Source organism: Coregonus lavaretus, assembly GCF_964263955.1.
Source record: "Coregonus lavaretus genome assembly, contig: HAP1_SCAFFOLD_1346, whole genome shotgun sequence".
Taxonomy (NCBI): domain Eukaryota; kingdom Metazoa; phylum Chordata; class Actinopteri; order Salmoniformes; family Salmonidae; genus Coregonus; species Coregonus lavaretus.
The window spans coordinates 1-27751 of NW_028162241.1; the positions used below are offsets into that span (position 1 = coordinate 1).

The 27751-nt window shown below is 44.6% G+C and overlaps 1 protein-coding gene across 1 annotated transcript in view; it reads right to left on the reverse strand.

The window, feature by feature from the left end:
- Positions 1 to 99: 99 nt before the first annotated feature.
- Positions 100 to 27751, reverse strand: part of LOC311119431 (endoplasmic reticulum-Golgi intermediate compartment protein 1-like) — a gene marked incomplete at its 3' end in the record, with an annotated part of 41491 nt that continues 13839 nt past the window's right edge. The window contains exons 3-5 of the mRNA XM_084194125.1: positions 13828 to 13900; positions 11480 to 11574; positions 100 to 224 (exon numbers count right to left, since the gene is read on the reverse strand). Of these exons, the coding sequence (XP_084050251.1) occupies positions 100 to 224; positions 11480 to 11574; positions 13828 to 13900 (293 nt within the window). The remainder of the gene's footprint in view (positions 225 to 11479; positions 11575 to 13827; positions 13901 to 27751) is intronic.

Consider the following 27751-nt stretch of genomic DNA (forward strand, 5'->3'; position numbering starts at 1 on the left):
CTTTGTTAGCTGTCAGAGGTCTGTGTAGTGGGGGTCAGCCGTGTCTCCTTTGTTAGCAGTCAGAGGTCTGTGTAGTGGGGGTCAGCTGTGTCTCCTTACTTTGTTAATAGTGAACTCTCCCTCGAAGCGACAGCCATATCCGTGGTTGAGAGGAACCTTCATGGAGTTGTCAATGTGCCCCACCTCATGACGACCCATCTCATCCTGGATATCAAGACCCACCACTGGAGGAGAGAAAGAAAGGACATGGACAACAGTGGTCAGATCGCAGTCTCTCTCCCTCTCTCTCTCTCCCTCTCTCCCTCTCTCCCGCTCTCCCGCTCTCCCTCTCTCCCGCTCTCCCTCTCTCCCTCTCTCCCTCTCTCCCTCTCTCCCTCTCTCCCCCCAATAGGGTGATGGACACAGAGAGAGAGCGAGCGACAGAGAGAGAGAAGAGAAGAGAGCAGAGCAACAGGCCCAACCCCCCATCCTGAGACCTAAGAGGTAGGTATCAGATGCTCACAGCTACTGTGATGGTCCGAGCCTAAACCACACGAAAACAACACTAGACGCTATGGAACACAAAGCCTTCACTATCTCATCCTGGAATATACAAGGTCTGAGAGGTGGTAGTCCCATCCACCAAACTACCAGGTGTGGTAGTAATATTTCCCAGGAATATACTGCATATGTAATGCAACATTTTTATATGAATCAAATCAAACTTTATTTCTCATATGCAGGGGATACAGGGAAGTGCACACAGTACATTGAGAGTTTTACTGGCAAGAGATTTCACTAAGGTTTTGTATTGCAATGTTGTGTTATTAGGAGGATGGACTGTCATTGATGCGGGGATAACAGGGATACAGGCTAAAGACCTGAATCTAGTCTCCATTCACCAGACTAGGACTTGGCGCTGAACGTAATGGACTGACTGTTCTTTGTGTTCTGTTTGTGGACTCTGGGTGTAGGATCACCTTTTGGCCTCTAGATGGCAGTAGGTTTACAGTATACTGCCTAACAAAAGGCAAAACGAACTAACCATGAATTTGGTCAAAAATATTTGATCTGTTGTAATGGCCAGGTATATTATCTGATTCATGTGGTATTTATTTTCCTGACACAAGAACACACCAGTTGATCAGAATATATCATGGAGTATATCTATCACCGTGTAGCTCAGTTGGTAGAGCATGGCGTTTGCAACGCCAGGGTTGTGGGTTCGATTCCCACGGGGGGCCAGTATGATTATTATTTATTTTTTAATGTATGCACTCACTAACTGTAAGTCGCTCTGGATAAGAGTGTCTGCTAAATGACTAAAAATTTTAAATGTTAAATGTAAACAGGTAAGAGACTCAGGGGTATGCTAATTTGGTATAGAGCAGACCTAACCCACTCTATTAAATCAATCAAAACAGGAACATTTTACAGTGGGGAAAAAAAGTATTTAGTCAGCCACCAATTGTGCAAGTTCTCCCACTTAAAAATACGAGAGAGGCCTGTAATTTTCATCATAGGTACACGTCAACTATGACCGACAAATTGAGAAGAAAAAATTTCAGAAAATCACATTGTAGGATTTTTAATGAATTTATTTGCAAATTATGGTGGAAAATAAGTATTTGGTCACCTACAAACAAGCAAGATTTTTGGCTCTCACAGACCTGTAACTTCTTCTTTAATAGGCTCCTCTGTCCTCCACTCGTTACCTGTATTAATGGAACCTGTTTGAACTTGTTATCAGTATAAAAGACACCTGTCCACAACCTCAAACAGTCACACTCCAAACTCCACTATGGCCAAGACCAAAGAGCTGTCAAAGGACACCAGAAACAAAATTGTAGACCTGCACCAGGCTGGGAAGACTGAATCTGCAATAGGTAAGCAGCTTGGTTTGAAGAAATCAACTGTGGGAGCAATTATTAGGAAATGGAAGACATACAAGACCACTGATAATCTCCCTTGATCTGGGGCTCCACGCAAGATCTCACCCCGTGGGGTCAAAATGATCACAAGAACGGTGAGCAAAAATCCCAGAACCACACGGGGGGACCTAGTGAATGACCTGCAGAGAGCTGGGACCAAAGTAACAAAGCCTACCATCAGTAACACACTACGCCGCCAGGGACTCAAATCCTGCAGTGCCAGACGTGTCCCCCTGCTTAAGCCAGTACATGTCCAGGCCCGTCTTAAGTTTGCTAGAGTGCATTTGGATGATCCAGAAGAGGATTGGGAGAATGTCATATGGTCAGATGAAACCAAAATATAACTTTTTGGTAAAAACTCAACTCGTCGTGTTTGGAGGACAAAGAATGCTGAGTTGCATCCAAAGAACACCATACCTACTGTGAAGCATGGGGGTGGAAACATCATGCTTTGGGGCTGTTTTTCTGAAAAGGGACCAGGACGACTGATCCGTGTAAAGGAAAGAATGAATGGGGCCATGTATCGTGAGATTTTGAGTGAAAACCTCCTTCCATCAGCAAGGGCATTGAAGATGAAACGTGGCTGGGTCTTTCAGCATGACAATGATCCCAAACACACCGCCCGGGCAACGAAGGAGTGGCTTCTTAAGAAGCATTTCAAGGTCCTGGAGTGGCCTAGCCAGTCTCCAGATCTCAACCCCATAGAAAATCTTTGGAGGGAGTTGAAAGACCGTGTTGCCCAGCGACAGCCCCAAAACATCACTGCTCTAGAGGAGATCTGCATGGAGGAATGGGCCAAAATACCAGCAACAGTGTGTGAAAACCTTGTGAAGACTTACAGAAAATGTTTGACCTGTGTCATTGCCAACAAAGGGTATATAACAAAGTATTGAGAAACTTTTGTTATTGACCAAATACTTATTTTCCACCATAATTTGCAAATAAATTCATTAAAAATCCTACAATGTGATTTTCTGGATTTTTTTTCCTCAGTTTGTCTGTCATAGTTGACGTGTACCTATGATGAAAATTACAGGCCTCTCTCATCTTTTTAAGTGGGAGAACTTGCACAATTGGTGGCTGACTAAATACTTTTTTCCCCCACTGTATATGGAATAAGGTGCTACAGTTTACAGCCAAATACATTTAAACTCAGTTTTTCACAATTCCTGACATTTAATCCTAGTAAAAATTCCCTGTCTCAGGTCAGTTAGGATCACCACTTTATTTTAAGAATGTGAATTGTCTGAATAATAGTAGAGAGAATGATTTATTTCAGCTTTTATTTATTTCATCACATTCCCAGTGGGTCAGAATACTCAATTAGTATTTGGTAGCATTGCCTTTAAATTGTTTAACTTGGGTCAAACGTTTCGGGTAGCCTTCCAAAAGCTTCCCACAATTAGTTGGGTGAATTTTGGCCCACTCCTCCTGACAGAGCTGGTGTAACTGAGTCAGGTTTGTAGGCCTCCTTGCTCACACACGCTTTTTCAGTTCTGCCCACAAATGTTCTATAGGATTGAGGTCAGGGCTTTGTGATGGCCACTCCAATACCTTGACTTTGTTGTCCTTAAGCCATTTTGGCACAACTTTGGAAGTATGCTTGGGGTCCATTTGGAAGACCCATTTGCGACCAAGCTTTAACTTCCTGACTGATGTCTTGAGATGTTGCTTCAATATATCCACGTAATTATCCTTCCTCATGATGCCATCTATTTTGTGAAGTGAACTAGTCCCTCCTGCAGCAAAGCACCCCCACAGCATGATGCTGCCACCTCCGTGTTTCACGGTTGGGATGGTGTTCTTCAGCTTGCAAGCTTCCCCCCTTTTCCTCCAAACTTAACGATGGTCATTATGGCCAAACAGTTACAGTGGGGAGAACAAGTATTTGATACACTGCCGATTTTGCAGGTTTTCCTACTTACAAAGCATGTAGAGGTCTGTAATTTTTATCATAGGTACACTTCAACTGTGAGAGACGGAATCTAAAACAATCATCTAGAAAATCACATTGAATGATTTTTAAGTAATTAATTTGCATTTTATTGCATGACATAAGTATTTGATCACCTACCAACCAGTAAGAATTCCGGGTCTCACAGACCTGTTAGTTTTTCTTTAAGAAGCCCTCCTGTTCTCCACTCATTACCTGTATTAACTGCACCTGTTTGAACTCGTTTCCTGTATAAAAGACACCTGTCCACACACTCAATCAAACAGACTCCAACCTCTCCACAATGGCCAAGACCAGAGAGCTGTGTAAGGACATTAGGGATAAAATTGTAGACCTGCACAAGGCTGGGATGGTCTACAGGACAATAGGCAAGCAGCTTGGTGAGAAGGCAACAACTGCTGGCGCAATTATTAGAAAATTGAAGAAGTTCAAGATGACGGTCAATCACCCTCGGTCTGGGGCTCCATGCAAGATCTCACCTCGTGGGGCATCAATGATCATGAGCAAGGTGAGGGATCAGCCCAGAACTACACGGCAGGACCTGGTCAATGACCTGAAGAGAGCTGGGACCACAGTCTCAAAGAAAACCATTAGTAACACACTACGCCGTCATGGATTAAAATCCTGCAGCGCACGCAAGGTCCCCCTGCTCAAGCCAGCGCATGTCCAGGCCCGTCTGAAGTTTGCCAATGACCATTTGGATGATCCAGAGGAGGAATGGGAGAAGGTCATGTGGTCTGAAGAGACAAAAATAGAGCTTTTTGGTCTAAACTCCACTTGCCGTGTTTGGAGGAAGAAGAAGGATGAGTACAACCCCAAGAACACCATCCCACCGTGAAGCATGGAGGTGGAAACAGCATTCTTTGGGGATGCTTTTCTGCAAAGGGGACAGGACGACTGCACCGTATTGAGGGGAGGATGGATGGGGCCATGTATCGCGAGATCTTGGCCAATAACCTCCTTCCCTCAGTAAGAGCATTGAAGATGGGTCGTGGCTGGGTCTTCCAGCATGACAACGACCCGAAACACACAGCCAGGGCAACTAAGGAGTGGCTCCGTAAGAAGCATCTCAAGGTCCTGGAGTGGCCTAGCCAGTCTCCAGACCTGAACCCAATAGAAAATCTTTGGAGGGAGCTGAATGTCCGTATTGCCCAGAGACAGCCCCGAAACCTGAATGTTCTGGAGAAGGTCTGTATGGAGGAGTGGGCCAAAATCCCTGCTGCAGTGTGTGCAAACCTGGTCAAGACCTACAGGAAACGTATGATTTCTGTAATTGCAAACAAAGGTTTCTGTACCAAATATTAAGTTCTGCTTTTCTGATGTATCAAATACTTATGTCATGCAATAAAATGAAAATTAATTACTTAAAAATCATACAATGTGATTTTCTGGATTTTTGTTTTAGATTCCGTCTCTCACAGTTGAAGTGTACCTATGATAAAAATTACAGACCTCTACATGCTTTGTAAGTAGGAAAACCTGCAAAATCGGCAGTGTATCAAATACTTGTTCTCCCCACTGTATATTTTTGTTTCATCAGACCAGAGGACATTTCTCCAAAAAGTACGATCTTACTCCCCATGTGCAGTTGCAAACCGTAGTCTGGCTTTTTTATGGCGGTTTTGGAGCAGTGGCTTCTTCCTTGCTGAGCGGCCTTTCAGTTTTTTTTTTTTTTTTTTTTTTAAATTAATTGTACCTTTATTTAACTAGGCAAGTCAGTTAAGAACAAATTCTTATTTACAATGACGGCCTACACCGACCAAATCCGGACGACGCTGGGCCAATTGTGCGCCGCCCTATGGTTATGTGAATATAGGACTTGTTTTACTGTGGATATAGATACTTTTGTACCTGTTTACTCCAGCATCTTCACAAGGTCCCGAGTGGCGGTCTAAGGCACTGCATCTCAGTGCTTGAGGCGTCACTACAGACCCCCTGGTTCGATTCCAGGCTGTATCACAACCGGACGTGACTGGTAGTGCCATAGGGCGGCGCATAATTGGCCCAGCGTCATCCGGGTTTGTCCGGTGTAGGCCGTCATTGTAAATAAGAATTTGTTCTTAACTGACTTGCCTAGTTAAATAAAAGGTTAAATAAAATAAAAAAGGTCCTTTGCTGTTGTTCTGGGATTGATTTGCACTTTTCGCGGCAAAGTACGTTCATCTCTAGGAGACAGAACGCGTCTCCTTCCTGAGCGGTATGACGGCTGCGTGATCCCATGGTGTTTATACTTGCATACTATTGTTTGTACAGATGAACGTGGTACCTTCAGGCGTTTGGAAATTGCTCCCAAGGATGAACCAGACTTGTGGAGGTCTACAATGTTTTGTCTGAGGTCTTGGCTGATTTCTTTAGATTTTCCCATGATGTCAAGCAAATAGGCACTGAGTTTGAAGGTAGGCCTTGAAATACATCCACAGGTACACCTCCAATTGACTCAAATGATGTCAATTAGCCTGCCAGAAGCTTCTAAAGCCATGACATCATTTTCTGGAATTTTCCAAGCTGTTTAAAGGCACAGTCAACTTAGTGTATGTAAACTTCTGACCCACTGGAATTGTGATACAGTGAATTATAAGTGAAATAATCTGTCTGTAAACAATTGTTGGAAAAATTACTTGTGTCATGCACAAAGTAGATGTCCTAACCGACTTGCCAAAACTATAGCTTGTTAACAAGAAATTTGTGGAGTGGTTGAAAAACAAGTTTTAATGACTCCAAGTGTATGTAAACTTCCGACTTCAACTGTATGTTTCCCGTGCCAATAAAGCCCTTAAACTGAATTGAAGAGAGAGGGGGTCTGGTGTCTATCCACATGCAGAGTGACCTTCGACTGCTGGTAGTTGAGATGACAAGTTTAAAACCATCTGCTCCAACGCCAGCTCCTAAAATACAGCCCGGGTCCAATCCAGTATGGATATAGATATAGCTGCATGTTTGTAAGCTAGAAGCCGGAGAAAAGTTAACCCTCTCTCCATTTCAGATTTCAAAATACACATTTAAAAAAGGAGGGTAGAGAATGATGTCATTCAGATTTCCCTTTATATGTACATGTTTGTAAAGGCTGGAGAAAAGTCAGCCATTTCAATACACATTTAAGGAAGTTGAGAATTATGACATTTATAAAGAGAAGAAGGCTGTAGAAGGCTGTAGAAGGCTGTAGGAGAAAAGTAATGTACTTCTACTTCAGGCTTAATATTTCACAATGTCCCAAAATAGAGGAGGGGGGGGGGGGGGGGGGGGATAAATATTGAATAGACATTTATAGAAGTAGAGAGTGTGATGTCATGCCCTGGTTCTCTATTCAGAGACCAACACCAAGTTGGAGTCATTAAAACTTGTTGCTATTCAGACTTGACATTTAAAATGACTCTTTCTTTCTCTCCTATGTCAGGCCAGTAAGGAAAATGATGACAGGATCATTATATTAATCATTTCTTATTCCATGAAGTCAGAGATCAAGTCTTCGCTTGTTAAAGTATCTGTAACGGTCGTTCCAGGGAGGAAGGAGGCGTTAGCCCTGGAAGAACAATATAACTGAAGAAGAAATATGTAATACTGACTGAAGAGATAAATGGGTTGAAACTGATATTTCTTCATCATGGAACTGCAAAATGGAATTTGGAACAATCATAAAATAACTATGTTACTTTGTGAGTCACCTGGCAACAAAATCTCTCATAACTCAAGATAAAGAACATATAAGGTCATGGAGAAATGTGTGAGAGGGAAGGAGAAACATATTGTTAATTCAATACAATGACGTGGTCAAGATGTAGTATACTACTATGTAAGGCATACTATGTATTCACTGTAGTATTCAATGTCTCTGTACTGTCTATGTGTTGGTCATGTCTCTGTACTGGCTGTGTGTTGGTCATGTCTATGTGTTGGTCATGTCTATGTACTGGCTGTGTGTTGGTCATGTCTATGTGTTGGTCATGTCTATGTGTTGGTCATGTCTCTGTACTGGCTGTGTGTTGGTCATGTCTATGTACTGTCTATGTGTTGGTCATGTCTATGTACTGTCTATGTGTTGGTCATGTCTATGTACTGGCTGTGTGTTGGTCATGTCTCTGTACTGGCTGTGTGTTGGTCATGTCTATGTACTGGCTGTGTGTTGGTCATGTCTATGTACTGGCTATGTGTTGGTCATGTCTATGTGTTGGTCATGTCTCTGTACTGGCTGTGTGTTGGTCATGTCTATGTACTGGCTGTGTGTTGGTCATGTCTATGTACTGGCTATGTGTTGGTCATGTCTATGTACTGGCTGTGTGTTGGTCATGTCTGTGTACTGTCTATGTGTTGGTCATGACTATGTACTGGCTGTGTGTTGGTCATGTCTATGTGTTGGTCATGTCTATGTGTTGGTCATGTCTGTGTACTGTCTATGTGTTGGTCATGACTATGTACTGGCTGTGTGTTGGTCATGTCTATTTACTGGCTGTGTGTTGGTCATGTCTATGTGTTGGTCATGTCTATGTACTGGCTGTGTGTTGGTCATGTCTATGTACTGTCTATGTGTTGGTCATGTCTATGTACTGTCTATGTGTTGGTCATGTCTATGTACTGGCTGTGTGTTGGTCATGTCTCTGTACTGGCTGTGTGTTGGTCATGTCTATGTACTGGCTGTGTGTTGGTCATGTCTGTGTTGGTCATGTCTATGTACTGTCTATGTGTTGGTCATGTCTCTGTACTGTCTATGTGTTGGTCATGTCTATGTGTTGGTCATGTCTATGTACTGGCTATGTGTTGGTCATGTATATGTGTTGGTCATGTCTATGTACTGGTTGTGTGTTGGTCATGTCTATGTACTGGCTGTGTGTTGGTCATGTCTATGTACTGGCTGTGTGTTGGTAATGTCTATGTGTTGGTCATGTCTATGTACTGGCTATGTGTTGGTCATGACTATGTACTGGCTGTGTGTTGGTCATGTCTATGTACTGGCTGTGTGTTGGTAATGTCTATGTGTTGGTCATGTCTATGTACTGGCTGTGTGTTGGTCATGTCTCTGTACTGGCTGTGTGTTGGTCATGTCTATGTGTTGGTCATGTCTATGTACTGGCTGTGTGTTGGTCATGTCTATGTACTGGCTATGTGTTGGTCATGACTATGTACTGGCTATGTGTTGGTCATGTCTATGTACTGGCTATGTGTTGGTCATGTCTATGTACTGTCTATGTGTTGGTCATGTCTCTGTACTGGCTGTGTGTTGGTCATGTCTATGTACTGGCTATGTGTTGGTGATGTCTATGTACTGTCTATGTGTTGGTCATGTCTATGTACTGTCTATGTGTTGGTCATGTCTCTGTACTGGCTGTGTGTTGGTCATGTCTCTGTACTGGCTGTGTGTTGGTCATGTCCATGTACTGGCTGTGTGTTGGTCATGTCTGTGTTGGTCATGTCTATGTACTGTCTATGTGTTGGTCATGTCTCTGTACTGGCTGTGTGTTGGTCATGTCTCTGTACTGGCTGTGTGTTGGTCATGTCCATGTACTGGCTGTGTGTTGGTCATGTCTGTGTTGGTCATGTCTATGTACTGTCTATGTGTTGGTCATGTCTATGTGTTGGTCATGTCTATGTACTGGCTATGTGTTGGTCATGTCTATGTGTTGGTCATGTCTATGTACTGGCTGTGTGTTGGTCATGTCTATGTACTGGCTGTGTGTTGGTCATGTCTATGTACTGGCTGTGTGTTGGACATGACCAACACACAGCCAGTACATAGACATGACCAACACACAGCCAGTACATAGACATGACCAACACACAGCCAGTACATAGACATGACCAACACACAGCCAGTACATAGACATGACCAACACACAGCCAGTACATAGACATGACCAACACACAGCCAGTACATAGACATGACCAACACATAGCCAGTACATAGACATGACCAACACATAGACATGACCAACACATAGACATGACCAACACACAGCCAGTACATAGACATGACCAACACACATCCAGTACATAGACATGACCAACACACAGCCAGTACATAGACATGACCAACACATAGCCAGTACATAGACATGACCAACACATAGACATGACCAACACACAGCCAGTACATAGACATGACCAACACACAGCCAGTACATAGACATGACCAACACATAGCCAGTACATAGACATGACCAACACATAGCCAGTACATAGACATGACCAACACTTAGACATGACCAACACACAGCCAGTAAATAGACATGACCAACACACAGCCAGTACATAGACATGACCAACACATAGCCAGTACATAGACATGACCAACACATAGACATTACCAACACACAGCCAGTACATAGACATGACCAACACACAGAGCCCATAGTGCACTACATTTGACCAGAGCCCATAGTGCACTATGTAGGGAATAGACTGTCATACAGTGCCCCTGATATTAGAGAATCTGTATTACCCCAGAGGGCCAGTTTGGGTCACTCACCTGGGAAACACTGACCAACACTTTGGTTCCTACCCTGTCACAATAACGCCTCCATAGAGATCCTATTAGTGTTATGTGAACGCCTCCCTGGCCTCTTCATTCGTTGTCATGTCAACACTGGATTCAAAGTACCCAGTATTACATTCATCCTATAGAATTTGAATAATAATCTGTGTTTTTTTTTTTATTGTTATTTTACTTTCTACCCCATTTTCTCCATAATTTCGTGATATCCAACTGGTAGTTACAGTCTTGTCCCATCGCTGCAACTCCCGAACGGACTCGGGAGAGGCGAAGGTCGAGAGCCATGCGTCCTCCGAAACACGACCCTGCCAAGCCGCACTGCTTCTTGACACACTGCTCGTTTAACCCGGAAGCCAGCCGCACCAATGTCTTAACCCGGAAGCCAGCCGCACCAATGTCTTAACCCGGAAGCCAGCCGCACCAATGTCTTAACCCGGAAGCCAGCCGCACCAATGTGTCGGAGGAAACACCGTACAACTGGTGACCGAAGTCAGCGTGCATGCGCCCGTCCCGCCACAGCAGTCGCTAGAGCGCAATGGGACAAGGACATCCCTGCCGGCCAAACCCTCCCCTAACCCGAACGTCGCTGGGCCAAATGTGTCTCCCGGTCGCGGACGGCTGCGACACAGCCCGGGATCGAACCCGGATCTGTTGTGACGCCTCAAGCACTGCGATGCAGTGCCTTAGACCGCTGGGCCACTCGGGAGGCCACCCAAGTGTTTTGATCTAAATTGCAAGTCAAATCGCAATATCTGGTTAGAAATAAGGCCTAGAATGTTTGCCCATACCCTGCAACCCAACGTGGTAGGGTGGAAATGATCTCAAATGAGATCAACTTCTGGTTGAAGTTAAATTGAACAGTTTAAAACAATCAGAATGGAGAAAGCCCCGTTGAAATCACTTAGCATGTATGTGCTGCCACCCGAGGGTCACGCACCACCCATAAAGCAAATGTAGAACTTGTATTATTCAAATACATAAAATACTGTCAAATCCAGTCAGAAAGGTGACAATGTTTTGAGAGGTGTACATTGTGGATACGTACGGATGTATTAATAATGACCTATATAAAGTTAGTACAGTCAGACAGTAATACAGTGTATAACAGTGGATATGTACGGATAATATACTCACAATCACAGTGTAAGTTTGGCAAACTGATGTTTAAACTCACATCAATCTTCCCACCACTGTTCTTATCAGGGTCGTCAACATACAGCTCATTAACACTGGGGGGAGAGAGAGGCAGACAATGGTTAGATACACCAAGCATTCAAGTTATACAACAAAGAGCATCTTTCAAGGAACACGCAGTAAGTGGGAGAGGTAAACCATCTTCATGAGAGTACAGTTTGAGATCCCTTTCAATAGCATGTTCTGACTCACCCCCAGCTATCCTCCCCCCCTCCCTCCTCATCTCACCCAGTACAGAGAAGCTGTCCTCCCCCTCTCCCTCCTCATCTCACCCAGCACAGAGAAGCTGTCCTCCCCCTCCCTCCTCATCTCACCCAGTACAGAGAAGCTGTCCTCCCCCTCTCCCTCCTCATCTCACCCAGCACAGAGAAGCTGTCCTCCCCCTCCCTCCTCATCTCACCCAGTACAGAGAAGCTGTCCTCCCCCTCTCCCTCCTCATCTCACCCAGCACAGAGAAGCTGTCCTCCCCCTCCCTCCTCATCTCACCCAGTACAGAGAAGCTGTCCTCCCCCTCTCCCTCCTCATCTCACCCAGCACAGAGAAGCTGTCCTCCCCCTCCCTCCTCATCTCACCCAGTACAGAGAAGCTGTCCTCCCCCTCTCCCTCCTCATCTCACCCAGTACAGAGAAGCTGTCCTCCCCCTCCCTCCTCATCTCACCCAGTACAGAGAAGCTGTCCTCCCCCTCTCCCTCCTCATCTCACCCAGCACAGAGAAGCTGTCCTCCCCCTCCCTCCTCATCTCACCCAGCACAGAGAAGCTGTCCTCCCCCTCATCTCACCCAGCACAGAGAAGCTGTCCTCCCCCCCCTCCCTCCTCATCTCACCCAGCACAGAGAAGCTGTCCTCCCCCTCATCTCACCCAGCACAGAGAAGCTGTCCTCCCCCCTCCCTCCTCATCTCACCCAGTACAGAGAAGCTGTCCTCCCCCTCCCTCCTCATCTCACCCAGCACAGAGAAGCTGTCCTCCCCCTCCCTCCTCATCTCACCCAGCACAGAGAAGCTGTCCTCCCCCTCCCTCCTCATCTCACCCAGCACAGAGAAGCTGTCCTCCCCCCCTCCCTCCTCATCTCACCCAGTACAGAGAAGCTGTCCTCCCCCTCCCTCCTCATCTCACCCAGCACAGAGAAGCTGTCCTCCCCCTCCCTCCTCATCTCACCCAGTACAGAGAAGCTGTCCGCCCCCTCCCTCCTCATCTCACAGCCTAATATCCTGTCCAAAAGATGTCTCCATGTTGGTTATGGCACCAGCCGCGTCACACAGCATCATAATGAACACAAGACATCCTCATTCATGATCAACACTCGTTACATTTATTTCTTTGTTGTGTCTTTAACAGAAAAGGAAATAAGATGACAGACAGGAAATAATTAGATTTTGGGCATTTTTAGGATAGATGATGTCTCTAACCAACACTGATTTGTCTAGCATTGGAAGGATAGATTATGTCTCTAACCAACACTGATTTGTCTAGCATTGGAAGGATAGATTATGTCTCTAACCAACACTGATTTGTCTAGCATTGGAAGGATAGATGATGTCTCTAACCAACACTGATTTGTCTAGCATTGGAAGGATAGATTATGTCTCTAACCAACACTGATTTGTCTAGCATTGGAAGGATAGATTATGTCTCTAACCAACACTGATTTGTCTAGCATTGGAAGGATAGATGATGTCTCTAACCAACACTGATTTGTCTAGCATTGGAAGGATAGATTATGTCCCTAACCAACATTGTAAATGGTAAAAGTCTTACGTCTGTAATGTATTTTTGATGTGTGTATGGACCCCAGGAAGATTAGCTGTCAACTAGATGTCGTCATGGCATCAGCTAATGGGGATCCATATACAGATAAAGAGAGTGGATGGTGTCCCTAACCACTGACTTGGAGTCAGATACAGTATGTTGCCGTCACCGTAATAGTTAAGGGTTAGGATAGCCAAGTACAACTAACCTAACCCATGATCTGTGGTTAAGACAGGAGATATATTGGTGTATTGGACTTACAGTTCATTGGCTATGAGTGATGTCTGTTCTGACATCTGGATTTGGGATTATTTCTGTCTGTGTGTTTTAGGGAAAACCCCAGATGAAGACCAAGAGCCAGAACAATAAAGATACTGTTTTATTAACTTCCACTGAATCTCCTCTCTATGGGTTTTAAACCACAGGAAATAATGTGCTCGTCAGGTATTTTTAGTATTTAATGTGTCAGTGGAGGTAGAGGTGGTGTGTGTGTGAGTGTGTGTGTGTGTGTGTGTGTGTGTGTGTGTGTGTACGTACTTACATTTCAGTGGCTATGAATCCCTTCAGCTCAGAGAGGAACAGGAACAACATGAAGACACAGCAGATGATGGAGACTGTGGAGGAGAGGAGTTAGATTTGTTCATTGAGAGGTACACACTGCTATTAAACCAAATAAATGATTTGGGGCTGGGAACCACCCCATTTTGGGTCGCAGTCCATCAGCCTAGAACTTCTAGAACCTTCTAAAGCTTCCATAATCTACAAGAGAATAAACCTCAAATGTGCAGTAGTTTCTAGCTTTGGCCATAGTCCATTACTAGGCTTGGGCGGTATTCCGTATACGAAGGAATTTGGAAAAAGGCACTGGATGGTTTTTCAAAATCGTCAAAATTCTTTATTTGACGTTTTTCAACCAATCTGAATATTTTTTAGCTACTTAAAAAGTAAATACCTGCAGTCAAATTGTGCAATATGTTAGGAGATGAAGCAGATCGCGTTCTTCATTTCACCGGTCACATTATTTTACATTATGAAGCTTACCGTCGTTTCCCAGAACAGTTGAGCCAGTCATGTGTTTGTTCGTAAATAGCACAACAGGAGAAAGTGGGAGCTGGTGAGTCCATAGTGTGCTATATCTATCAGTGAGTCTCTGCTGGTGAGTCCATAGTGTTCTATATCTATCAGTGAGTCTCTGCTGGTGAGTCCATAGTGTTCTATATCTATCAGTGAGTCTCTGCTGGTGAGTCCATAGTGTTCTATATCTATCAGTGAGTCTCTGCTGGTGAGTCCATAGTGTCCTATATCTATCAGTGAGTCCATAGTGTTCTATATCTATCAGTGAGTCCATAGTGTTCTATATCTATCAGTGAGTCTCTGCTGGTGAGTCCATAGTGTGCTATATCTATCAGTGAGTCTCTGCTGGTGAGTCCATAGTGTTCTATATCTATCAGTGAGTCTCTGCTGGTGAGTCCATAGTGTTCTATATCTATCAGTGAGTCTCTGCTGGTGAGTCCATAGTGTCCTATATCTATCAGTGAGTCTCTGCTGGTGAGTCCATAGTGTCCTATATCTATCAGTGAGTCCATAGTGTTCTATATCTAGTGAGTCCATAGTGTTCTATATCTATCAGTGAGTCTCTGTTGGTGAGTCCATAGTGTTCTATATCTATCAGTGAGTCCATAGTGTTCTATATCTATCAGTGAGTCCATAGTGTTCTATATCTATCAGTGAGTCCATAGTGTTCTATATCTATCAGTGAGTCCATAGTGTTCTATATCTATCAGTGAGTCCATAGTGTTCTATATCTATCAGAGAGTCCATAGTGTCCTATATCTATCAGTGAGTCCATAGTGTTCTATATCTATCAGTGAGTCTCTGCTGGTGAGTCCATAGTGTTCTATATCTATCAGTGAGTCCATAGTGTTCTATATCTATCAGTGAGTCTCTGCTGGTGAGTCCATAGCGTTCTATATCTATCAGTGAGTCTCTGTTGGTGAGTCCATAGTGTTCTATATCTATCAGTGAGTCCATAGTGTTCTATATCTATCAGTGAGTCTCTGCTGGTGAGTCCATAGTGTTCTATATCTATCAGTGAGTCTCAGCTGGTGAGTCCATAGTGTTCTATATCTATCAGTGAGTCCATAGTGTTCTATATCTATCAGTGAGTCTCTGCTGGTGAGTCCATAGCGTTCTATATCTATCAGTGAGTCTCTGCTGGTGAGTCCATAGTGTTCTATATCTATCAGTGAGTCCATAGTTTATATATCTATCAGTGAGTCCATAGTGTTCTATATCTATCAGTGAGTCCATAGTGTTCTATATCTATCAGTGAGTCCATAGTGTTCTATATCTATCAGTGAGTCCATAGTGTTCTATATCTATCAGTGAGTCCATAGTGTCCTATATCTATCAGTGAGTCCATAGTGTTCTATATCTATCAGTGAGTCTCTGCTGGAGAGTCCATAGTGTTCTATATCTATCAGTGAGTCCATAGTGTTCTATATCTATCAGTGAGTCCATAGTGTTCTATATCTATCAGTGAGTCCATAGCGTTCTATATCTATCAGTGAGTCCATAGTGTTCTATATCTATCAGTGAGTCCATAGTGTTCTATATCTATCAGTGAGTCTCTGCTGGTGAGTCCATAGTGTTCTATATCTATCAGTGAGTCTCTGCTGGTGAGTCCATAGTGTTCTATATCTATCAGTGAGTCCATAGTGTTCTATATCTATCAGTGAGTCCATAGTGTCCTATATCTATCAGTGAGTCCATAGTGTTCTATATCTATCAGTGAGTCTCTGTTGGTGAGTCCATAGTGTTCTATATCTATCAGTGAGTCCATAGTGTTCTATATCTATCAGTGAGTCCATAGTGTTCTATATCTATCAGTGAGTCTATAGTGTTCTATATCTATCAGTGAGTCCATAGTGTTCTATATCTATCAGTGAGTCCATAGTGTTCTATATCTATCAGTGAGTCCATAGTGTTCTATATCTATCAGTGAGTCCATAGTGTTCTATATCTATCAGTGAGTCTCTGCTGGTGAGTCCATAGTGTTCTATATCTATCAGTGAGTCTCTGCTGGTGAGTCCATAGTGTTCTATATCTATCAGTGAGTCCATAGTGTTCTATATCTATCAGTGAGTCCATAGTGTTCTATATCTATCAGTGAGTCCATAGTGTTCTATATCTATCAGTGAGTCCATAGTGTTCTATATCTATCAGTGAGTCCATAGTGTTCTATATCTATCAGTGAGTCTCTGCTGGTGAGTCCATAGTGTTCTATATCTATCAGCGAGTCCATAGTGTTCTATATCTATCAGTGAGTCCATAGTGTTCTATATCTATCAGTGAGTCCATAGTGTTCTATATCTATCAGTGAGTCCATAGTGTTCTATATCTATCAGTGAGTCCATAGTGTTCTATATCTATCAGTGAGTCCATAGTGTTCTATATCTATCAGTGAGTCTCTGTTGGTGAGTCCATAGTGTTCTATATCTATCAGTGAGTCTCTGCTGGTGAGTCCATAGTGTTCTATATCTATCATTGAGTCTCTGCTGGTGAGTCCATAGCGTTCTATATCTATCAGTGAGTCTCTGCTGGTGAGTCCATAGTGTTCTATATCTATCAGTGAGTCCATAGTGTTCTATATCTATCAGTGAGTCTCTGCTGGAGAGTCCATAGCGTTCTATATCTATCAGTGAGTCCATAGTGTTCTATATCTATCAGTGAGTCCATAGCGTTCTATATCTATCAGTGAGTCCATAGTGTTCTATATCTATCAGTGAGTCCATAGTGTGCTATATCTATCAGTGAGTCTCTGCTGGTGAGTCCATAGCGTTCTATATCTATCAGTGAGTCTCTGCTGGTGAGTCCATAGTGTTCTATATCTATCAGTGAGTCTCTGCTGGTGAGTCCATAGTGTTCTATATCTATCAGTGAGTCTCTGCTGGTGAGTCCATAGCGTTCTATATCTATCAGTGAGTCTCTGCTGGTGAGTCCATAGTGTCCTATATCTATCAGAGAGTCCATAGTGTTCTATATCTATCAGTGAGTCCATAGTGTTCTATATCTATCAGTGAGTCCATAGTGTTCTATATCTATCAGTGAGTCCATAGTGTTCTATATCGATCAGTGAGTCCATAGTGTTCTATATCTATCAGTGAGTCCATAGTGTTCTATATCTATCAGTGAGTCCATAGTGTTCTATATCTATCAGTGAGTCTCTGCTGGTGAGTCCATAGTGTTCTATATCTATCAGTGAGTCTCTGCTGGTGAGTCCATAGTGTTCTATATCTATCAGTGAGTCTCTGCTGGTGAGTCCATAGTGTTCTATATATATCAGTGAGTCTCTGCTGGTGAGTCAGTGTCATCATCAGCGTATACAGTGTGTTTTTAAGCCCTGGATTTCTAGCCCCTCGATTTTATTGTTGGATCTGATTTTAATAGCTAACATTTTGATGGCCATAATAAATAGATATGCTGATAGTGGACAACCTTGTTTTACTCCTCTTGACAGTTAAAAACTTTTTGAGAAGTATCCATTAGTTACTATTTTACACCTAGGGTTACTATACATAACTTTAACCCATTTTATGGGTTCTCCAAAATTGAAATGTCCAAGCATTTATATATAAACTCCAGTCGTACTTAATCAAAAGCCTTTTCAAAGTCAGCTATGAATAGCAGGCCTGGTTTCCCAGATTTTTCATAGTGTTCTATTGTTTCCAGTAATTGCCATCCAGCCCTGGAGTTTTCCCGGACTTAACGGCTTTAATTGCATCAAGAAGTTCCTCCTCATAACTTCAACCCATTGTATAAGAGATTCTCCAAAATTGAAATATTCCAGGCATTTACATGTACGCCGCATTCGGAAAGTATTCAGACCCCTTGACTTTTTCCTCATTTTGTTTCGTTACAGCCTTATTCTAAAATGGATTAAATAGTTTTTTCCCCCTCAATCAATCTATACACAATACCCCATAATGACAAAGCGAAAACAGGTTTTTAGTTTAGTTTTGTGTGCAAAGCTGTCATCAAGGCAAAGGGAGGCTATTTGAAGAATTTCAAATATAAAATATATTTTGCTTTGTTTAACACTTTTTTGGTTACAACATGATTCCATATGTGTTATTTCATAGTTCTGATATCTTCACTATAATTCTACAATGTAGAAAATAGTCAAAATAAAGAACAACCCTTGAATGAGTAGGTGTTCACAAACTTTTGACCGGTAGTGTACATTACATTACCTTTCTCTGTTCAAGAGAGCCTACACCCACCCCACCCCACCCCCAGCCATCCCATCCTGCCTCTGTACCTTTGGCAGCATGGGAATGGTCCTCTTGCTCTTCTTGCCAGTTATTCAATTTGTGGAATTTCTTTCCTTCTTAATGCATTTGAGCCAATCAGTTGTGTTGTATGTCGGGAAAAAGTCCCCCTGTTTCTAGCTCCTAGCATTATTATTATTATTATAATATTATTGCAGTATTATTGTTTTTAAAAATGTTTTTTCGTACATTATTTGCTCAGAATGTTTCTTGTATTATTACCTACAGCTGAAAATAACTGAGATATTAGATTGGCTGTCACTCACCAGAAATTCGACTTCCCTGACCTGGATCTTTTGTTTGACCCGAGGGATGGAGAAGAGGAAGAAGAAGTTGGGCACTAGCCAGACAGGCATCATACCATCCACTGATTCAGAGTATATTACTCGCTAACGTTCAGTCCCTGGACAATAAAGTAGACGAGCTCAGGGCGAGGATCTCCTTCCAGAGAGATATCAGGGACTGTAACATTTTCTGTTTTACAGAATCATGGCTCTATCTGAATATATTGTCCACATCCATTCAGCCAATAGGGTTCTCCGTCCATCGTGTGGACAGGAAGAATGTGATTGTGGTAATGTACCAGGAACTCAAGGCCTTTTGTTCTCCCAATCTGGAATACCTTACCATCAAATGCCGACCCCATCATCTCCTGAGAGAATTTTCTTCGATCATCATCACTACCGTGTACAGTGCATTCGGAAAGTATTCAGACCCCTTGACTTTTCCACATTTTGTTACGTTACAGCCTTATTCTAAAATGGATTAAATTAATTATTTTCCTCATCAATCTACACACAATACCCCATAATGACAAAGCGAAAACAGGTTTAGACATTTTTGCAAATGTATTCCAAATAAAAAACAGAAATACCTTATTTACATAAGTATTAAGACCCTTTGCTATGAGGCTCAGGTGCATCCTGTTTCAATTGATCATCCTTGAGATGTTTCTACAACTTGATTGGAGTCCACCTGTGGTAACTCCAATTGATTGGACATGATTTGGAAAGGCACACACCTGTCTATATAAGGTCCCACAGTTGACAGTGCATGTCAGAGCAAAAACCAAGCCATGAGGTCGATGGAATTGTCTGTAGAGCTCTGTGACAGGATTGTGTTGAGGCACAGATCTGGGCAAGGGTACCAAAAAATGTCTGCAGCATTGAAGGTCCCCAAGAACACAGTGGCCTCCATTATTCTTAAATGGAAGAAGTTTCGAACCACCAAGACTCTTCCTAGAGCTGGCCGCCCGGCCAAACTGAGCAATCGGGGGAGAAGGGCCTTGGTCAGGGAGGTGACCAAGAACCCGATGGTCACTCTGACCGAGCTCCAGAGTTCCTCTGTGGAGATGGGAGAACCTTCCAGAAGAACAACCATCTCTGCAGCACTCCACCAATCAGGCCTTTATGGTAGAGTGGCCAGACGGAAGCCACTCCTCAGTAAAAGGCACATGACAGCCCGCTTGGAGTTTGCTAAAAGGCACCTAAAGGACTCTCAGACAATGAGAAACAAGATTCTCTGGTCTGATGAAACCAAGATTGAACTCTTTGGCCTGAATGCCAAGCGTCATGTCTGGAGGAAACCTGGCACCATCCCTACGGTGAATCATGGTGGTGGCAGCATCATGCTGTGGGGATGTTTTTCAGCGGCAGGGACTGGAAGACTAGTCAGGATCGAGGGAAAGATGAACGGAGCAAAGTACAGAGAGATCCTTGATGAAAACCTGCTCCAGAGCGCTCAAGACCTCAGACTGGGGCAAAGGTTCACCTTCCAACAGGACAACGACCCTAAGCACACAGCCAAGATGATGCAGGAGAAACTCCCCAAATACAGGTGTGCCAAGCCCAAGAAGACTCAAGGCTGTAATCGCTGCCAAAGGTGCTTCAACAAAGTACTGTGTAAAGGGTCTGAATACTCATGTAAATGTGATTTCAGTTTTTTATTTTTTATACATTTGCAAACATTTCTAAAAACCTGTTTTTGCTTTGTCATTATGGGGTATTGTTTGTAGATTGATGAGAAAAAACAGACAATTTTATTCATTTTTAATAAGGCTGTAACGTAACAAAATGGGGAAAGTCAAAGGGTCTGAATACTTTCCGATTGCACTGCATATTTATAATGTATACACATAGTTATTTCTTTGCTCAGAAAAATGGGGGCGGGCCAAATAAAATGACCCACAGGCCGCCTATTGAAGAACCCTGGACCAATCCGCTGATACTGACCTCCATATTTACATGTAACAACATCCTGTGTTGATAAAGTTAAATACAGGACGGAACTGACCTGACCCACCTCCAAAATGAAACCCTATTCCCTATACAGCGCACTACTTTTGACCCGATAGGGCTCACTATGTAGGGCATAGGGTTCCACTTGGGACTCAGCCCAGGTGTCTACCCGGTGTTCTCATGTTACCATGGAGACCACATGACCGCAGTCTGACGGTGAGTCACGGGGAGAGCTCTTTCTCAGCAAGGTGAAGCTTGTTTACGTGGCGAGTCTCCTAGGTACTCACCGGGTCATGTGACCTTGTGGTTGAGCAACGTCATTGGACGAGCTGTCCTGTGGTGTTCTAAAAAGGTGTGTGTGTGTGTTCTAAATATTTACATTAAAAAAGGTAATGTTTAACTAAGACAAAACAATAGAATGATATCAGCTACTCTAACACATAGCTAGAGCAGTCATCCAGGTTCATTACGGGACAGGTGATCTTTGCTCTACCTTCCAAGACGTGTGTATGAATGCGGGTGTGTGTGAGCGTGTGTAGGTCTTCACTATGGAAGGAGAGAGGAATCATGTTAGTGATGTCAGCTAGTGGAATCTGATCTCAGTAGTGAAATATTGAAATCAGAGCTCAACACTGGTGACACAGTGTAACTAAATGTTCCCGTGTTGACACGACGACAGTAGGTGTAAGTTCTACACTTCTGGTTATAAAGTAAATGTCGTGTTAACGTCTGTGGTGAAATCTAGGCTCAAGTTATAGGTCTGATCGTCTGGCTTATGGTGGGAAAACTAAAGCTCTTTTACACAGAACGTTTTTAATTCATTCAACTTGGCTGCCCAAGGAATATCTATTGACCCATATTTTGGCACCATAAAGTATTCATGTATCACGTATTTGTGTTGGAGTTGTTTGTTGGCTAACTTTGGGACTGATGAAACTAACCGAACATGGGTAGTATTTATTTAAATCAGTAAAATACCCTCATGGGGACTGAACCCACTGGCATCCAGCTCCAGAGAACACAATGTGGTGACCTTCAGGGGGGAGAGGAGGGTCTGTAGGGGGGAGAGGAGGGGGGAGGGTCTGTTGGGGGGGGGGGGGAGGAGGGTCTGTAGGGGGGAGAGGAGGGAGGAGAGTCTGTAGGGGGGAGAGGAGGGGGGAGGGTCTGTAGGGGGGAGAGGAGGGTCTGTAGGGGGGAGAGGAGGGGGGAGGGTCTGTAGGGGGGAGAGGAGAGAGGAGGGTCTGTAGGGGGGAGAGGAGAGGGGAGGGTCTGTAGGGGGGAGAGGAGGGGGGAGGGTCTGTAGGGGGGAGAGGAGAGGGGAGGGTCTGTAGGGGGGAGAGGAGAGAGGAGGGTATGTTGGGGGGAGAGGAGGGAGGAGGGTCTGTAGGGGGGAGAGGAGGGTCTGTAGGGGGGAGAGGAGGGTCTGTAGGGGGGAGAGGAGGGGCTGTAGGAGGTTCACTGTGGTCTACCTGTTCAGAGGAAAACAACAACTAACTGAACCCCTAGACAGTAGCATATGAAAGGAATGGCTACTGTAAGTATAAGCAATACTACGGTATCAATATGGTACCATCTGGTATAATAAATTACATCTGTGCCATATTTCTTTACACTTATTAAATAGCTTTTAGTCTTCACAAAGAGACTAGGGGTGCCACTCTGAGTACATTCTGTAGGGGCTAGGGGTCAGGGTTCAATATGGAGTTGGGCAAGACCTGGAGAGACTCACTCAGTCTCTATGACATCATAAGGGCTCCTCTTGTAGCTCAGTTGGTAGAGCATGGCGCTTGCAACGGCAGGGTTGTGGGTTCGATTCCCACGGGGGGCTAGTATGAAAATCGTATGAATAAATGTATGAAAAATGTATGCACTCACTAACTGTAAGTCGCTCTGGATAAGAACGTCTGCTAAATGACTAAAATGTAAAATGTAAAATAAGAATGTGACCTGCCTCCAGTGAGTCAGAGGGCAATGCGGTGGAGGAGATCTTCATCGGCTATACTTGGTGGGCTATACTCAGCCTTGTCTCAGGGTAGTAGGTTGGTGGGCTATACTCAGCCTTGTCTCAGGGTAGTAGGTTGGTGGGCTATACTCAGCCTTGTCTCAGGGTAGTAGGTTGGTGGGCTATACTCAGCCTTGTCTCAGGGTAGTAGGTTGGTGGTCTGTTGATATCCCTCTGGTGGTGTGGGGGCTGTGCTTTGGCAAAGTGGGTGGGGTTATATCCTGCCTGGTTGGCCCTGTCCGGGGGCATCGTCGGACGGGGCCACAGTGTCTCCCGACCCCCCCGTCTCAACCTCCAGTATCTATGCTGCAACAGTCTATGTGCCGGGGGACTAGGGTCAGTCTGTTATATCTGGTGTTATTCTCCTGTCTTATCTGGTGTCCTGTGTGAATTTAAGTATGCTCCCTCTAATTCTCTCTCTCTCTCCCTCCCCTCCCGGAGGACCTGAGCCCTAGGACCATGCCTCAGGACTACCTGGCCTGATGACTCCTGGCTGTCCCCAGTCCACCTGGTCCTCTCTCCCTCCCCTCCCGGAGGACCTGAGCCCTAGGACCATGCCTCAGGACTACCTGGCCTGATGACTCCTGGCTGTCCCCAGTCCACCTGGTCCTCTCTCCCTCCCCTCCCGGAGGACCTGAGCCCTAGGACCATGCCTCAGGACTACCTGGCCTGATGACTCCTGGCTGTCCCCAGTCCACCTGGTCCTCTCTCCCTCCCCTCCCGGAGGACCTGAGCCCTAGGACCATGCCTCAGGACTACCTGGCCTGATGACTCCTGGCTGTCCCCAGTCCACCTGGTCCTCTCTCCCTCCCCTCCCGGAGGACCTGAGCCCTAGGACCATGCCTCAGGACTACCTGGCCTGATGACTCCTGGCTGTCCCCAGTCCACCTGGTCCTCTCTCCCTCCCCTCCCGGAGGACCTGAGCCCTAGGACCATGCCTCAGGACTACCTGGCCTGATGACTCCTGGCTGTCCCCAGTCCACCTGGTCCTCTCTCCCTCCCCTCCCGGAGGACCTGAGCCCTAGGACCATGCCTCAGGACTACCTGGCCGGATGACTCCTGGCTGTCCCCAGTCCACCTGGTCCTCTCTCCCTCCCCTCCCGGAGGACCTGAGCCCTAGGACCATGCCTCAGGACTACCTGGCCTGATGACTCCTGGCTGTCCCCAGTCCACCTGGTCGTTCCAGTTTTAACTGTTCTGCCTGCGGCTATGGAACCCTGACCTGTTCACCGGACGTGCTATCTTGTCCCGGACCTGCTGTTTTCAACTCTCTCTCTCTACCGCACCTGCTGTCTCGAACTCTAAATGCCCGGCTATGAAAAGCCAAGTGACATTTACTCCTGATGTACTGACCTGTTGCAACCTCTACAACCACTGTTATTATATTTGACCCTGCTGGTCATCTATGAACGTTTGAACATCTTGGAGAAAAATCTGGCCTTAATGGCCATATACTGTTATAATCTCCCCCCGGCACAGCCAGAAGAGGACTGGCCACCCCTCAGAGCCTGGTTCCTCTCTAGGTTTCTTCCTAGGTTCCTGCCTTTCTAGTGAGTTTTTCCTAGCCACTGTGCTTCTACATCTGCATTGCTGCTGTTTGGGGTTTTAGGCAGGGTTTCTGTATAGCACTTTGTGACATCTGCTGATGTAAAAAGGGCTTTATAAATACATTTGAATGTCAAAGTTCACCCCTAAGATCTTCCCATGATATCATCAGGGATGGGCCAATGATGAATCAATATTGGTCATGATTAGGAAACTGAAACAAAACAACCACATAGTTGATCTCCTAGTAATCCCAGTGTGTAATCACAGTCAGACACGGTGACAGCCTGGTGACGGACAGGAAAACAACATGATACAACAACGAAACAAAGATTCCACTGGATTCCAGAGGACTGACTGACAGTTCTAGAATGCCTGAGGGCTGAGGGGGCGGGGCACAATTAATCATTAACATTCTCTTACACGTGGTTACGTTTCACCTGAGTAATGGTATCCACCTACCCAATGGCATCATGCACGTGTGCTTAAAAAGTAAGTTCAGTAATTAATTTAACATCTGAAAATGTTAAAACAGTACAAATCTGAAGGGGCACGTGACTGGACCAGGCAAAGAGTACATTTACATGTTAGTCATTTAGCAGACACTCTTATCCAGAGCGACTTACAGGTAGTGAATGCATACATTATTATTATAAAAAAAAAAAAATCATACCCCCCGTGGGAATCGAACCCACAACCCTGCCGTTGCAAACGCCATGCTCTACCAACTGAGCTACATCCCTGCCGGCCATTCCCTCCCCTCCCCTACCCTACCCTGTACCCCCCCCCCCCAGAGCTGACTGGGCAGGACGCTAGATATCGTCAGCGGAGGAGGAGAGAGCGTGTAGAGCAGGGAGGGGTAACTGCAGCCCCCTTTTGCCCGTGGACCAACTTCCTGTTGAGAGCTAGAATAATAGAATACACAAGGTCCAATTATCAGCAGTTACTCAATTAGCCCAGGTCAGCGAAAATGTAATGTTGATTGGTAAATTAGTCTAGTGGCCAGCTATCTAAACTTGTAGTAAGCATGGTCGAATTAGTTATCATATTAAAAACTGCAAACATTTGCCTCCACCCTATTTCAAAATGTGTAGAATTGCAGGAAATTAACTTTTAAACTAAAAATGGTTCTCTTTGCTGTCACGAGGGGGGCAGCTAAAATGTTTTGCTCGCAAGGTGGGGGTGGGGGGGTTATGGATGTGGTTATAGACCCACGAGCCACGGTTTTATTTGTGGCCCATCAAAGCTGAGAGAGTGATGGCCGCAGTGGCTCGTGGGTAAATATATATATTTTTGACATAGAATTAGGCATAATGATTATGACGCTAGATTGCAGGCAAAAGCTGTTTCTGGAGTTTTAAAAATTCAACCCCCCTCCATCCTCACGTGCTTCATGCCCCCCTCTAAAATCATGGGTGCGACTGCACCTACCTAATGGAGACGTTCCTGGAGTAGGTCAGTATCTTTACTATGACAGGTACATACCTGACAGGTGAGTAGACTAGCTGAACCATGAGGTGACAGGTACATACCTGTACTCTGACAGGTGATCAGACTAGTTGAACCATGAGGTGACAGGTTCATACCTGTACTCTGACAGGTGAGTAGACTAGTTGAACCATGAGGTGACAGGTACATACCTGCACTCTGACAGGTGAGTAGACTAGCTGAACCATGAGGTGACAGGTACATACAGTGAGGGAAAAAAGTATTTGATCCCCTGCTGATTTTGTCTGGCAGCGAAACAGTTCATTCAGCCTCATTTACTGCCTTTAAAAAAAAAACTGATTTTGTACGTTTGCCCAATGATCATTCTATAATTTTAATGGTAGATTTATTTGAACAGTGAGAGACAGAATAACAACAACAAAATCCAGAAAAACGCATGTCAAAAATGTTATGAATTGATTTGCATTTTAATGAGGGAAATAAGTATTTGGCCCCCTCTCAATCAAAGATTTCTGGCTCCCAGGTGTCTTTTATACAGGTAACGAGCTGAGATTAGGAGCACACTCTTAAAGGGAGTGCTCCTAATCTCAGTTTGTTACCTGTATAAAAGACACCTGTCCATAGAAGCAATCAATCAATCAGATTCCATGGCCAAGACCAAAGAGCTCTCCAAGGATGTCAGGGACAAGATTGTAGACCTACACAAGGCTGGAATGGGCTACAAGACCATCGCCAAGCAGCTTGGTGAGAAGGTGACAACAGTTGGTGCGATTATTCGCAAATGGAAGAAACACAAAAGAACTGTCAATCTTCCTCGGCCTGGGGCTCCATGCAAGATCTCACCTCGTGGAGTTGCAATGATCATGAGAACGGTGAGGAATCAGCCCAGAACTACACGGGAGGATCTAGTCAATGATCTCAAGGCAGCTGGGACCATAGTTACCAAGAAAACAATTGGTAACACACTACGCCGTGAAGGACTGAAATCCTGCAGCGCCCGCAAGGTCCACCTGCTCAAGAAAGCACATATACATGGCCGTCTGAAGTTTGCCAATTAACATCTCCATGATTCAGAGGAGAACTGGGTGAAAGTGTTGTGGTCAGATGAGACCAAAATGGAGCTCTTTGGCATCAACTCAACTCGCCTGTTTGGAGGAGGAGGAATGCTGCCTATGACCCCAAGAACACCATCCCCACCGTCAAACATGGAGGTGGAAACATTATGCTTTGGGGGTGTTTTTCTGCTAAGGGGACAGGACAACTTCACCGCATCAAAGGGACGATGGACGGGGCCATCTTGGGTGAGAACCTCCTTCCCTCAGCCAGGGCATTGAAAATGGGTCATGGATGGGTATTCCAGCATGACAATGACCCAAAACACATGGCCAAGGCAACAAAGTAGTGGCTCAAGAAGAAGCACATTAAGGTCCTGGAGTGGCCTAGCCAGTCTCCAGACCTTAATCCCATAGAAAATGTGTGGAGGGAGCTGAAGGTTTGAGTTTTTCAAACGTCAGCCCCGAAACCTTAATGACTTGGAGAAGATCTGCAAAGAGGAGTGGAACAAAATCCCTCCTGAGATGTGTGCAAACCTGGTGGCCAACTACAAGAAACGTCTGACCTCTGTGATTGCCAACAAGGGTTTTGCCACCAAGTACTAAGTCATGTTTTGCAGAGGGGTCAAATACTTATTTCCCTCATTAAAATGCAAATCAATTTATAACATTTTTGACATACGTTTTTCTGGATTTCTTTGTTGTTATTCTGTCTCTCACTGTTCAAATAAACCTACCATTAAAATTATAGACTGATCATGTCTTTGTCAGTGGGCAAACGTACAAAATCAGCAGGGAATCAAATACTTTTTTCCCCTCACTGTAGCTGCACTCTGACAGGTGAGTAGAC